This window comes from Vigna unguiculata, chromosome 11 (genome assembly GCF_004118075.2).
Source record: "Vigna unguiculata cultivar IT97K-499-35 chromosome 11, ASM411807v1, whole genome shotgun sequence".
NCBI lineage: Eukaryota > Viridiplantae > Streptophyta > Magnoliopsida > Fabales > Fabaceae > Vigna > Vigna unguiculata.
Genome location: NC_040289.1, coordinates 35,079,694 through 35,095,098, shown reverse-complemented (window position 1 = coordinate 35,095,098; position 15,405 = coordinate 35,079,694). Strand labels below are relative to the sequence as shown.

General features: G+C 31.8%; 1 protein-coding gene across 4 annotated transcripts; it reads right to left on the bottom strand.

The window, feature by feature from the left end:
- Positions 1-7,653: 7,653 nt before the first annotated feature.
- Positions 7,654-14,381, bottom strand: LOC114168578 (GATA transcription factor 11-like). 4 transcript variants are annotated; one of them, XM_028053461.1, is made up of 3 exons: positions 14,201-14,381; positions 13,583-13,848; positions 7,654-8,477 (listed from the first exon to the last, which is right to left on the bottom strand). In XM_028053461.1, exons 2-3 carry the CDS (start codon positions 13,835-13,837, stop codon positions 7,878-7,880), a joined length of 855 nt encoding a protein of 284 aa, XP_027909262.1. In that variant the 5' UTR covers positions 13,838-13,848; positions 14,201-14,381; the 3' UTR covers positions 7,654-7,877. The 4 variants fall into 4 exon arrangements, with proteins under 4 accessions (XP_027909262.1, XP_027909264.1, XP_027909265.1 ...); XM_028053463.1 differs by having other exon boundaries at positions 13,583-13,838; positions 14,201-14,373; XM_028053464.1 differs by lacking the exon at positions 14,201-14,381 and adding an exon at positions 14,002-14,194 and having other exon boundaries at positions 13,583-13,838.
- Between the last annotated feature and the right edge of the window lie 1,024 nt (positions 14,382-15,405).

Below are 15,405 nucleotides of genomic sequence, written 5' to 3'. Positions count from 1 at the left end.
TTCTTGATCGATATAATTTATATAAAATCATGTTTTCTTTTGTAACTTATACTTGTGTTAGTTGAGAGTCATTGGTTTATTTTGATAAATGTTAATTTTGGAAGTCTCGATCTTGAGGTTTTGGTTTTAGAGATTTTGGTTTCAAAAGGAACGTGAGTCTGAAAAAATACTTTAACGTTCAATTAATTATTTTTCTGGATAACAATTATGTAGTATAAGTGATATAAATAGTTGGGATAATTGTTTATTTTCACTATTTTTAATGGAATTTTCTCTTCATGGAGTGACGATGACTCATGTTATCCATCTTTATTTTGCTATTGCATAGACATGATAATTAGTTTTAGATGCAAGTTGGTTGATTAGTTACTGAGATCATATATATAACTAACTAAGCTCAGTTAGTTTTGACTTTTCCTAACATTTCTCGACCTTACTTGATAATTTTCGACCGAGTTAATTGGTTTCTTTGGAATTTTGTATAGTCTCAATTTTTAAAATTATGTTGTCTTAGTTTAAACTTTCCTGGATACCAGATCGTACGATATATAACATTAGGTTGATCAAATATTGATCATAATAAGTAAAAGTCTACACTAATTAGCTAGTAATATTGGGTATGTATTGAACTACTTGTTATATTAAAATCATGGATACTAATTCATTAGTGTTAACTTCTCAAGACTGACTCTAAGTAGTGTCGGTTAAACCAACAATAATTCATCATTACTTTTTAATTAAAAGTTTAGTGTTGACTAAGTCGATATAATGTATTTTTATTTTAATGCTAAATAACAAATGTTATTAGTATTAATTTATTTTGTATTGGTTTGATTGAGGCTAATGACAATAATTTTGAAAAAGAAAAGTTTATCGTACAATACCTTTTTATTCAACAAAATAGAATACAAACGATAAAAAAAACTCTAGTGGGTGAAGAAGATGGATGTAAATAATACATACGAAGAGAAAAGTGTGAATGAAGGAAATGAGGAAAAGACTATGGATAAAGAACATGCGTGTAGATAAAATAAATTAGTTTGGGTGAAAGAAATGAGTATGAAAGGTTTTTGAAAATGAATGAAGATAAATGTGAGAATATTATACAAAAAGTGCAAGATGAAAATCATGAGTGAGAAAATTTGTCATTTTTACATATATAGGCCTTTAGATTAAAAATAGTCTATGGTTCCTATTTGTCATCATGAAAATGTAAGAATTTATATTACATAAGTTAACATCGATTTAAATAAATATAAACACTAAAAATAAATAAGAGTAGCATTACCTTAACTAATACTAACCCTATTTTTTTTTAAAATTAATTTTACACTAATATGACATTGATATCAATATATATAATTTTTTAAAAAAAGAAAACAACTAGCATAGTCAATAAACTCTATTACCAACATTAGCCAACTTTATTAGCATCAAACATTAAATAAACTTTATTAACATCGACTTAATTATCAACTTAATTGACACTAATCCAATATTGACATCAAGATTTGTTTATTAACAAAATTAAAAGGTTAAATATATTTTAAGTTTCTGATAAATTTATAAAATTTTAATCGAGCTCATAATCAAATTTTATAGTATATTGAGTATTCAACAAATTTGAATTTTTCAATTGAATTCCCACGATTAATTTCTTGTTTTAATTTATTTATGTGACTCTTATGTGTCTGAATGTATTATCTTGCCATATCATATTGTTTAGTTGTGATCACATATAATATAATTTTATGCAGAAAAGAGACATTTTGCAATGGAGATTTGTTTGAATTGTTTAATAAATTATGATATTTAGAAGCTAATTTATATTTTTTATAATACATTAAAACTGATATAAATATTATTATGCATTTAAGATTGAGTTGTTAAGTATGATTGATATTGATGTTAGTTTATATATAGTTTTGATGGCACAAAAAAAATGTAAAAGAAAGCGAAAAAAAAGGAGTGTATATAATTATGCAGAAAAAGGAAGAGGTAGATAGAAGTGTATAGTAGCAAAAGTGATGGGTGCATGATGGGGTTTAGGTGAAACGACATTGTCTTTACTTTCAATTAGATCCATTTATGATGAATACATGTCTTTCACAAAGAGTTTAATGCATGTTTGTGCATGCGTGTATGTGTAAAGGAAGATACATATCACAGTATCAATATCAAATCAATAACCAAACACCAAAACCAAAACAAATCAACTTGCTACCGACACACACCATCCAGACAATTAAGAGCCAAAGATCAAATGATCAATGCTCAAAGAAAAATAAATATAAAAGTTAAATATTTTAACCAATAATCTCATTCTTTTCTTTAACTCAACCAAGGGTTATGGTTATGAACATGAACTTAAGGACTCGTTTACGTAAGAAAAAATAAGAATGAATGTGTGTCTTATTATACATTAGATATTAATGGATATTTATACACATGATAATCTCATAAAAGTATGTATAATTACAAAATATTTACTAATTTTAATTATAAAAATTTGATTAACATAATTATAGAAGAATCATTTCTAATTAATTTAATTAAAAAATATTTTTGTCCCTCAAGTTTTAGTGAATGTAGTCCTTTTAACCAAATTTTGTTAAGTTTATATGATGTTTCAAGCGTATTTTATGATAGTATTTAAATTATTTATATCGTTTGACACATTTACGCTTCAATGTTAACTCAAATATTATCATAAAATACGTTTAAAATGTCAAATAAACTTAACAAAATTTGGTAAGAATGACTAAATTCACGTATTTTTAAAAATAAAAGACTAAATTAGTATAAAATTTTGAGAAAAGACTAATTCCAAAATTGACTTAATCTTAAGAAAAAAAACATATTTAACCTAAAAAATAATATATTTAGCTAGTTTAAAAAATTTAATCATTATTAGTTATATAAGTAATAGTTATTGTGCCTTTCTTTTCACTGTGCTTTTGGAATTGCTGGCTGCTTTGTCTTTTGTTTTGCTGTTTTATATATGTATATTATGGTCCCTTCCGGTTGGTACAGAATAGACGCCTCCTTTTATTCCAAAAAAATGAACAAATTTATATATATATATATATATATATATATATATATATTTTTTTTTTTTTTTTTCAGTTTTTTGTCTGTTGCTAAGAGTGTTTTCAATGAGTGACAAAATGATTTGACTTGCCAAACTAGTCACTTTAATTCGTTACTTCGGAAAAATGGAGATAAGGTCATCAAGTTGAAGTTCATTTTAGCCATGAAAAAAAGCTTCTAGTTGAGGAGGGTATTATTTTTTTAACCAGGTAAAAAAAAGTATAGAATTTCAAATTTATGCTTTATTTCAGTATAGATTGTGATATTTATTTAATAAAATAAAGGGTTAAATATGTTTTTGGTCCCTGAACTTTCAGTCAATTTTGAAATTAGTCCATTTCGAAACTTTGAACCAATTTAGTCCTTCATCTTTCGAAATACGTGGATTTAGTCCTTTTAATCAAATTTTGTTAAGTTTATTTAGTGTTTCATACATATTTTAAGATTGTATTTGAGTTGTTTATACTATTTGACACATTTTTACTTTAATGTTAAGTCAAATACTATTATGAAACGTGCTTGAAATGTCAAATAAACTTCACAAAATTTGATTAAAAGGACTAAATCCATGTATTTCAAAAAATGAAGGACCAAATTGGTCCAAAGTTTCGAAATGGACTAATTCCAAAATTCATTGAAAGTTAAGGGACTAAAAACATATTTAACCCTAAAATAAATAAATGTCATTCAAGAAACCCAAAAAAAGTTACTAATTTAACTATTTATAAATTAAAACCGTAACTATTATGACACAGAAGAGCATAATTAACTACACAAAAATAAATTGAGTTGAAAACATGAAAATTGATTTATAAATTCCACATCATATCTCTATTATTACATGACAACTATATAATATTAATTAGCTTTCCCCACTTCTTGAATGTATTTAACCGAAGCACTGTGAGGAAATAAAAAACATAAAAGAAAGAGAAAAAAAGTTGATAAAAAGAGATTTTGGTAGAGGGAAATTATGCAATAAATGTTACCATTTGAGGAATTGGGTCCCAAGAAATTGACAAATGAACTGAAAGGTTTGCCATATGTGCTTCTCTGTGACACTGCAGAAAACAACCACGCTCGTTTTCAAAACCCTAAACACACACACTCACTCTGACAGCAACAATTCATCGTAAACAAACATTTGTTTCCTTTTTCAACACAAAGCATGATTTATTTTTTCATGTGTTAACACCAAGGGTTACTGTTACTAAACCAAAGTCAACATTTACTTTTTGAAGTGGAAACTAGATTAGTTGCAACGAGATGAAGTAATTAACGACCGGGATATCCAAGTTGAACAAGTGTTTGGCTTTATTTGAAAAACGTTGTTGTTGTGTTGCGTTTAAGATATATGAATGAGAAGTGGGGAAAAAAGGTGAATGAGTGATGAAGAATGGTACAAATGTGACAGCTAGAGACAAGTAACCCCAATCTATGTGCTATGCTATGATGCCATCCTAGGTGTGTCAACCTCTTCTTCTTCTTCCTCGTTCCCATCGATACCATACGTAACATGTGGGCCCCACTGCATGTTGTTCGATTGGATTTAAATTGGATTAGGGTTAGGGTTAGGGTTATTAGGGTTAGGATAGTGACACACACAAACACCTTTTCTTTTCTTTTTCTCTCTCTCTTAGGTGCATGCAAGGAATCTCTGTCGTTGTGTTCTCTTTGTCACGGGTTGGATTCACACATGCACCAATGTCACACACACCCTACTACTACTGCCACTATCCTCTATTATTAGTACATTACCCTTTTCTATACTCAAACTTAATCCATTTATTTCAACAACCAATTCAATGGAACCAATCTTTTCTCATTTGATTTTATGAATTTTAAATAGGATTAAATATGTTTTTGTCATTAAAGTTTCAATAAATTTTGAAATTAGTCACTTTTGAAACTTTATACCAATTTAGTTTTTTATCTTTAGAAATGCGTGAATTTCTAATTCCTACCAAATTTTGTTAAGTTTATTTAAAATTTTAAACACATTTTATGATAATATTTGAATTAACGTTAAAGCGAAAATGTGTCAAATGGTGTAAATAATTCAAATACTATCATGAAATGCACTTGAAACATCAGATAAACTTAACAAAAATTTGGTTAAAAGGACTAAATTCACATATTTTTAAAGATGAAAGATTAAATTGGTCAAAAATTTTAAAAATAGACTAATTCCAAATTTCATTAAAACATGAGGGACAAAAATATATTTAACCATTTTAAATATTAATATTTGAATATTCTTATTAAAAATTCTAGAAATAAGTCAATTAAATAATATATAAATAAATTATAAATTTTATTTTACGGACCAAATTTGTAAAATTGAATTAGATTTAAAATATTTTATTAATAACTTTTTATCTATGATATGAAGTGTAATTAGTTTGTTAATGATAGTGTTAACGAGTGATGAATGAGTGTGAGATTGATGTGATAGTAGATGCATCGGTGGTAATAATAGGCAGCTATATAAGTAGGTAATAATTAACATTCATCTTCATGTGCAAAATTATAATGAACCTTCCTCTGTTCCTTTCTTCATCTTTTATTTGCAGAAAATGTTTGGTATATGTGTAAGGTGCATACACATTATTATATCATCTTCGATTTGTTTATATCACATGTTAGGTCGAAGTTTAACACTTTAATTAATATTTTAAATGGTAGTATATATTGTATAGAAGTTGAATATGATGAAAAAGTCAATTTCTGTATGCGTTCTAATTATTTCCTTGTTTTCATAGAGAAACACGAGAAAAATGAAAACATATATTATACACAAAAATAAAATTTAACTTTTCTTAATAAATAATTTTTTTAATAGTTATAATAAAAGCTATTTCTTTATTAAATAAAAAAATAAAGTCATTAATATTAAATAAAAATAATTAGATTATTATAGTAATATAGCTCCTCCTTTTCATATAACCTGGCAAAATATGTCTTTGTCATGAGACATCATTGTAACCAAAAACAAAATTTTGCATCCTAATTCATATACTATATTAGTCCCAATATTTATTAGTGACCCTACATACTGAATTGTAACAGAAGAAGAATCCCAATTTTTTTTCCCATCCATATAACTATATTTTCTACTTAGCATTCTAACTTTTATGATTTTCACTTATAGTTCCAAAGATTTATGGAAAAGCTTGTAGTTTTTGTGAGAAGTTATTACAGATTTGGTTATAGTTTTTGTGATTCCTACATGGTCACGATCCAAAGAAAAGAAAATGGAGTAATGTTGGTAACGAAGCAGAAGGGACATTAATGGTTGATATGATGAGTAAGAAAGTAAAGATGGAAGTTGAAGAGAAATGAATAATAGAGTAGGGTGTGTAGGCATAATAAGTGTAATGGAGGGAGAATGTTGGTGTCTGAAAATAGAAAGTTGTGGAGATGGAGATGGAGAAGATGCATGTGCTTTGGTTTCATAGGTTAGGGTTTGCATTTAGGGTACCTCCTTAATTCAGAGTACATGGGGACATTGCAATTCACGGTTATTTCCTATAAATGGAACATCAAACAAAAAACAACACAATTCAAAATCTTTAACTTTTCTTCACTGCTTACCCATCACCATTCACCACTACCGGTTGCCTATAATCTTAGTGCTATAAGAGAAAATAAATAATGAATTCAAAGTGTAAAGTATTTTTACATTATTATTATTGTTATTTTAGTTCTTTAGATAAAAGTATCTTCGATTTTCTGTGAAGCAGATAATGGGCTGCTTTTAAAAAGGTCCATAGTTTTGGATACGCATAAAGGCACAGGCTTTTATTTTCTGCACCCCACAAGTTTTTAAAATGACCATTTTCTTATCTGAAAATGTGACTTGGAATATATTTTGGAAATTTGGATATCTTCTGGAAATTTTGAAAGAAAAATTTAGAATAAAATTTTTGGAGCAAAATGTATTATATATATATATATATATAAATAATACATTGTGGAACGAGTTTTCCATATCATCCTTACATAGAATACATTATGAAAAAAAACTTATCAGAAACAATTTTTTTTTTAAATTTTTCTGTTTTTCCTGTATAGCATTCTCCCATTTTTCTAATTTTTCTACGGTGGCGGTGATAATGAAAGTGGTGACAGCAGTGTGTGCTGCACTGTTGGAAGGTTATGTTAAAGTGGGGGGTGCAGTTATTAATTGTGTGGTGTAGGAAGCGATAGCTTAAAGCATATCCATGATCATTAAAGCTTCCTTGGACTATAAATATTAATGCAACAGTTTCTATTTATAAAACATTTTCAACTAATTCTCACCTTATACGAAAATTACTTAAATTAGTTTGAAGTAAGAAATTGATCGGTAATTTATATTTTTTTCTCAAAATTTATATTTACATACAAAGCTAAAATATTTGAGACTTGGGTTTCTGTAAGTCAACTGATTTGTTTGTTTTAACGAATCCTAAGTTCTTTTCAAAATGAATTCTCCTCTACATAGCTATAACGAAACAACAAATCATTTACATCTACTCAACTGTTTTCATCATCTAAGCCAAAACATTTTACAAACAAAAGGAACAACATCAAAGTTAGGCCTTTTATTCAATTATCTCAGAATTTTCAACACAGTCTCCCTGAAGCCTAGCATGCAGTGAAGCCACTTCCAACCAATTTTTTACATGAAACAAATTACGCTAATTTGCTAAAAGCAATGCAACATTAAGATTAAACCATAAAAAGAGAACAATAACAAAGGATGTCCTAACAAAACACTATCCTAAGAGAATGTCCAAGAAGGTTTATCTAACTGTGACATGGGTGTCTCTGTTCCTAATTTCTAAGACCTTCTTGTGGGAGTTAGAGTGCAATGATGCTACAAAAGTGGGGCTAGCTGCAGGACGGTATTCAGCAAAGAGCCTGCCAGAGCGGTAACGAACTCCACAAGCGTTGCATAGGGTCTTTGGACCCATTGGTCCCTCTCTCCATTGCGGTGTCTTTGTCACCTCACAATGCGAGCATTTTCTGACTGCAACGAATTCCTCTGATGAGGATCTCTTCATCTCAGTTTTGTTACCTACCATGGGAATGTTCTTTTTCCTCTGCTTTCTTACCACGTTTGAAAATTTCTCAAATGGGTGTGTTTCAAAATCTGATTTTTGAAACGCCGGTGAAGTAAAGATGAAAGGAATGGAGTATAGCAGGGTGATGTTTGAGAGAGGCCTGCGTTTGCTTCGTGGACGCTTTGTTGGGATAACAGGTAACTCCAAGTTAGAGTTCTCAACACAAGAACTACTGCTACTGCTTTCAAAGACAGAAACTGGGCTGTTACTTTGAAATTGGTGCAAATCTTTCTGGATAGGAACATTTTTGTTGTATGTAGGACCCGCTTTCTTTGCTGTCTGTTTTTGAGAAAACACAATCGAATCCACCAAAAGGATAAAACCAATCAGATTCACAACCAGTTAATGTGTTTGTGTACAAAAACAGGATAAGAATTCAGCATTAGTTCTTGTTTTAAGTAATGAGATAAGAGCATGAGGTAATATCTTCCGGCATTTACATTTGTGTGCTACTAAATTATCAGGTGCCATAGCACAAAGGAAATACTATAATGGAACAGAAAAGGACCTGTCAGTAAAACCAACTCTCTTCCACAGTTACAGTAAAACTAATAGCTGAATAGTATGCATACAAGATAAGTTCATGATTTTGAACAACAACAAACCATTAAGATTGTTTTTAAACTATGCAACATCTATCTCAAATAGATATTTTAGTTTGCTAATCTTTTGTTTGGAAATGCCTGAAAGGATGCTCCTTCACTAGTGCGATACCAATATGATCACTACCTATGTTGACAATATTATTTATCAACATAAAGAACCAGATATGTGCAATTAGCAATTGAGTGACAAAAGAAGACAAAGTGGTTAGACTTTTCTCTGCGTCACACCAAACTGTTGAATCACAATACTAAATCTGCAGAACCATGCTTTGGAGGATTGCTTGAGTAATATAAAGAATTTTGCAATCAACATATAAAACCAGAAGAGTGCCACCGAGCAACAAAGAAAGGTGATTGATCCATGTAGACTTCCTCGAGCATATCACCATGTAGAAATAGAAAGACATTCATTATGCTCAACTAATAGAGGCTAATGACAAATGGCAACAATGGATCAAATAGTCTCACAGAGGACATTTTGGCAGAGAAGCATTACGAGTAAAACATATACCCTTTTGAAGAGCAATAGGAATTTTGTTTTCAGGAGTTGGGATTGGAGGAAGGGGTGAAGGAGTCAGCGCAAAAGATGAGTTTGTGAAGTTGGTGCTAGGTGGCAGTAGTAGAGGATGAGTGTAAAATTGATACACCTGCAATGGTGGAGAAGATTGGAGGGGATGAAGACTCCTCTAGAGAACAAAAGTGGAGTGAAATAGAGGCAGGTGTGGAAGGAGATGTTGGGTTTTTAATAAACTTAAATGTGTTAACCATTATGGGTAACTAACCGTTGTAAGAAACTAGCCGTTGTGAGTGGTTAATGCACTAGCCATTGGAGTCTAGGTAGTTAATGAGTTAGCCGTTTATAGCCGATGAGAGTACAATGGTGAGGAAATGTGGGTCTATAAATATAATGTATTGTATGAATAACAACAACACAAGAGGTGAATAAAGTTTTTTCACAAGATTATAGAGTTTTTGTCTAACAAAGTGCTAAAAAAGTGGTATCAAGAGCTAGTTAACTTGAGTGTCTGAGTGGAAAAAAGAGAGAGCTAGAGAGTTTGAGTGTTTGAGAAAAGAGAGCTAGAGACCTAAGTGTTTGAGGAAAAAAGAGAGCTAGAGACTGTGAGATGGCCAGTCTTATAAATAGTATTTCCCTGCCTAAGTTGACAAAGGTTGTCAACTATGACAATTGGAGTCTTAAAATGAAGGCCCTTCTTGGATCCCAAGAAAATTGGGAGGTGGTTGAAGATGGTTTCGATGAACCAACCAACACTACAGGTTGGTCAAATGTCCAGTTGAAAGTGCTGAAAGACGCACGTGTGAAGGATAAGGCAGCTTTGTACATCCTGTACCAAGCTGTGCTGTGGACGAGTCTGGCTTTGAGAAGATTGCAAGTGCCAAATCTTCAAAAGAAGCGTGAGATATTTTGGAGAAGGCGTATAAGGGAGATGACCGAGTGAAGCAGATGCGACTTCAAACACTTATAGGCAAATTGGAGAGCATGAAGATGAAGGAGACAGAAGGAGTAGCCGAGTACATTACTCGGGTTGAAACTGTGACGAATCAACTTAGTAGAAATGGAGAGACGTTGCCCGCTAGCCGAGTTGTGGAAAAGATTTTGAGGTCTCTAACGGATGACTTTGAGAACGTGGTGTGCGCAATTGAAGAGTCCAAGGACTTGTCAATGCTCACAGTTGAAGAGCTTGTCGGGTCCCTTGAGACGCATGAGCAACGGAAGAAGAAGAAGAAGGTTGAGCCACTTGATCAATTACTCCAAACAAAGATGTCAATTAAAGATGAGAAAGCTCAGAACACTCAAGGTAGAGGACGATATTGAGGAGGTATAAGAAGCGGTCCTGGTGGTAGAAAACGAGGACAAGAAGAGAAAGAACAATCTGGTCAACAAAATTGGCACGGAAGAGGACGAGGTCCATGGAGAGGAGGTCAACCAAGCAACTCAAATGTTGAGTGCTTCAAGTGTGGCAAGTATGGTCACTATGTAAAGGAGTGCTACTCGGGCAAGTGTTTCAGTTGTGGTAAGTCTGGACATTTTGCCAAAGATTGTAGATCTGAAAGTAGAAATGAAGAGACGATTAACCTCACAGAAGAAGGAAAAGAAGAAGCGACATTGTTGATGATGGTGCGTAGCTCAGGGGCCGAGCATAAGCAAGTGGAGAACTCAGCAAGAAGACCGAATAACATGGAGAATTCAGCAAGAAGACTGAGTATAGTTGATAACTCGACAAGACAGTCGAGTAGCGTAGATTACTCAGATAGCTCGGTGGAGCGCGTGAAAAGCTTGAATAGCTCAGAATTTGAAGAAGAAAAGCTTCTAATCCAAAGGTTAGAGATTGCAAAAGGAGACTTGCAACAGAGTATTGAAAAGGAGGTTAGAGACAATTTAATTCTACAAGAAAGCGTAGAGAGAAGGAAACGGGCTTTGCAAAAGCGGCACTTGGAATTTGAAGAAGATGTTTCAAGTTTGTAAGAACAGTTATAAGTTGAGAAGGATCTGAGAGCTGCACTGGAAGTGCAAGATGAGAAGTGGCGACTTGAAATGGATGAGAAGATTGAGGAGATTGAGCACAACAATATGTGGGTGTGGTCTAATCTTTCAAAAGGAAGTCGGCCTATTGATAAGAACTCAGTTAACGACAAATCGACCACAAAGACAAAGAACCCAATGAGTAACAAGTCGGCCAAAGAGAAGAACAAGTTTGCCAGTAAGGATGCAAAAACTGAGAGAACAGAGAACAAGTTAGTTATAGGGAAAGCGAATTACAAGTCAACCATAAATAAAGTGAAAGGCAAGTCATGAAAGGGACAAGCACAATGTGAGAAGAGTTATTGCACGTTGGAAGCCGTGATGAAGAATAAAGGAACGAAGATTGAGAATAAAAGAAGCATTTAAGTTTATGGGGGAGTTTTGTTGGGTTTTTAATAAACTTAAATGTGTTAACCATTATGGGTAACTAGCCGTTGTAAGAAACTAGCCGTTGTGAGTGGTTAATGCACTAGCCGTTGTGAGTGGTTAATGCACTAGCCGTTGGAGTCTAGGTAGTTAATGAGTTTGCCGTTTATAGCCGTTGAGAGTACAATGGTGAAGAAATGTGGATCTATAAATATAATGTATTGTATGAATAACAACAACACAAGAGGTGAATAAAGTTTTTTCACAAGATTATAGAGTTGTTGTCTAACAAAGTGTTAACAGAAGAAGTCTAGGATACAGATTGTGCAGACCCAAAAAGTTGGAACTATCTCAAAGGGGACATCAATAGAGATCAAATGCCTACAAATTGAAAGGAAATAACACATATACTCGTTTTGAGATCTATAGGCATTTGACCTCTATTGATGCATGATCCAAGAGAGAGACATTGACAGGCTATGTACATAATCTTTGTACATAACCTTTCAGTATCGGAAGACAAGTCCATGAAGAGGGCTATTGGAAGTATACATTTATGCAAATTATGTAGGGCCTGTCATAGATAGGAAATCCATCTTATATTGCATGTTCTTAGGTGAAAATTTTGTGACTTGGAGAAGTAAGAAACAAAACGTTGTTGTAAGGTCTAGTACAGAGGCTGAATTCCAAGCTATGACAAATGAGATGTGGTATTATTATGGCTAAGAATTATTTTGAATGATCTTAAAACACATTAAGAGTCTATTACTCTTTATTGAGGTAATAAATCAGTTATTAGCATTGCTCACAATTTTGTTCAACACAATAGGGCCAAGAACTAGAGATAAATCAACAATTTATTAAAGAAAAACTAGATAATGGCCTTGTCATCACTTCTTATGTCCCATATGAGCTTCAGTTAACAAATCTATTTACGAAAATCTTCCCACGGAAGGATTTTATGATCTCACATGCAAACTGCCAATGATAGATATTCATTCACTAGCTAGAGAGGAAATGTTGACTTGGAAAAATATGTTGTTAATAAGCTACATTAGGATATTAAGTGTATTGTTAGAACTTGTTAGAAGATTCTAAAAATCTCTTTGTAATGTTTACTTCAAGGTTAGAGTTCTTTATACATAGAGATCGAAGTACTACTTGAAATCATTGAATTGAATAAAAATTTTCTTTTGTTCAAAGCAATCCTTTTCAAGTTAGAGGATAGCAAAAAATTCCAGCATGAACCATACTTTCGACATGAATAGTGTTGGCAACATGAACAGGGTTTCCGACATGAATTACGTGAAACAGAAAAAAAGGAAACACACAAATTGAACAACAAAAACCATTTCTAAAAAAGTTTACACCTATGAGCTTTTCAATATCAATTTATAGGCGAGAGAATATAATCACAATATTCAATTACCAAACATAAATACAGAATCAACCTAATTAACTTAATATCATCATTTGATTCTAATATCATCAATTAGTATATCTATAGGATCCACAAGATTCTAACAATTCTAATAACTATGGCTTGAACACTACGGATACGACAACATAAGTAGAATACAACAAACATGAAGGAATTTAAGAAATTGTTAATTCATGATACAATACACCCCATTGCAGTGCTTTAATTTAACATTGACCAGTGATACAACTACTGGTTTGGTGAGGTTGAGTTAAACCTAAATTGAAATTTGAAATTAGTATTGAAATCTACCCTAAATCCATTGTTGTTCCACTTGCAATGGGAAACATGACAGATTTATCGGATACTATAAAACTGAATTTCCCTCTGGCAAAGGGAAACATGACAGAGGCATAAATTCATGGAGCGTAAGCGAGGGGAAGAAACTCACAGAAACAGAGAAACCTCTTTCCACTTTCACATTCTCATTTTGAGTATGAGCACAGTGCTGAGACGGTTGTACAGGAAAAATTCCCAGTGAAGGCTCTTCAAGGAATTTGAAGTGAGCATTCCAATCTTGTTCCGCACCATCATCAGTTTCCACGTCTTCGAGGGGGAAATCGAAAAGCTCGATGTCCATGACATCATCGAGTATGTCGTTCGACAAACCATTGAAGTTTTTGTCAAAAAACAACCAGTCCTTCATGCTTGTAACACCTCCAAAACAAACATTAGAAACCAAACATCCATTATTATTGGTTGAGTAATTAAAAAATATGATTACTGTTATTATTATTTTTCGACAAGCATAATGACATTATCGTACAAAGGAAAAAAAAAAAAAACAGGTACAGGTTAAACTCAAGATACGTGAAAGAAACATAATGATAGGCAGCTAGGGAACGGTCACGTAGGTTGCCTTGTAAACAATGAGGTGCTCGAACATTGTAGGCCGTTAAGATTATTGTGAAAAATATGAAAATGAATACACTGAAATGGAGCAGAAAATGAAGAGGTGAAGAGAGAGAGGGAAGAAGGTGATTGGGAAGGGAAAAGAGAAGAGACTCACGGTGACAGAGAGAGAGAGAGAACGGGTAATATTGGCACTACTCAACTGAAACTGAACACAACAGATTGAGTAGATTCCTTGGAATCTCTGTGTGTTTTCTTTTTCTTTTATACGGCGGTGGCGCTACCATGCGGAAGCCCTTATCTCTATTTCTTTCTTTTTCTCTCTCTCTCTCTCTCTCTTTTTCTTTCAATTATCTCATATATATATATATATATATATATATATATATATATATATATATATATATATATATATATATATATATATATATATATCCTCTCTAGTTTATCCTACTTAACTGCATTTTTTTTTTCTTTCAAAATAGTTACCTTAACCTTCAATTCTATATTGGTCGGATAAATTAGTATTTTAGTTTGTGTATTATAATAAATATTTATTCTATATAAGAACATAAAAAGATACATCGTATACATGTCAGGAGCATATCTAAATTTGGAGATAAATTATTGCATTTTCTGTGCAAACAATAATAAAATACACGTACTTTTAATTAGATGATACAAATCCAAAAATGAAAAATATGTTTACGTATATTTTTCATACGTGATAAGAAGAAAAAGAAAATTTTCATGACAAACTTGTTTTAAAAGCTAAAATAAATAAACGACTGTGTAGAAATTAATATATATTTGATTTATCAATTTAGGGAGACGTAGTTATTCATGCAGATTCAACTTCCCTTTTCATCGCCCTTGGAAAAAGGTAAATGATACCGATGAGCAAACTCACGACCCAGTGTATATATATATTATAACATTCACATTTCATCTTTCTTTGTTCATCGGTATGAACATGGGACCACGCAGAAGCAGTTGACAATTACCATGTTCAATAAATTCGACACCATAAATGCTTACGAATTCCAAAAAGACGTTGAGATGGTCGTAATGTTTTGAAAATGTATTTTATAAAATTATTTTGCGAAATTAACGAGTCAAGAGCTACTTACGACAACAATTAATTTAGTGCGTTGAAAAAAGGAAACAATTTGTTGGATTTTTTAAAATCAACTGAAATCTGAATAAAAGTATCAAACGTACTTACACAATATTCAATAAAAACTGACGGTTAATTTAATTTTTCAACAAAAATTCAAACCCATCGTTAGTCTCTCGTATTAATTTTAGTAGCGTTGTAAAGTAATGTCGCCAAATGAAAAGGAAGAATTGTGACAAAAACGA

What these genes read in the sequence shown, in the direction of transcription:
- LOC114168578 (XM_028053461.1), bottom strand. Translation starts at nt 13,837, where the DNA reads ATGAAGGACTGGTTGTTTTTTGACAAAAACTTCAATGGTTTGTCGAAC. An exon ending in AAAGAGGTTTCTCTGTTTCT is followed by an intron (nt 8,478 to 13,582) that starts GTGAGTTTCTTC and finishes TCTCAAAAACAG; the next exon opens with ACAGCAAAGAAAGCGGGTCC.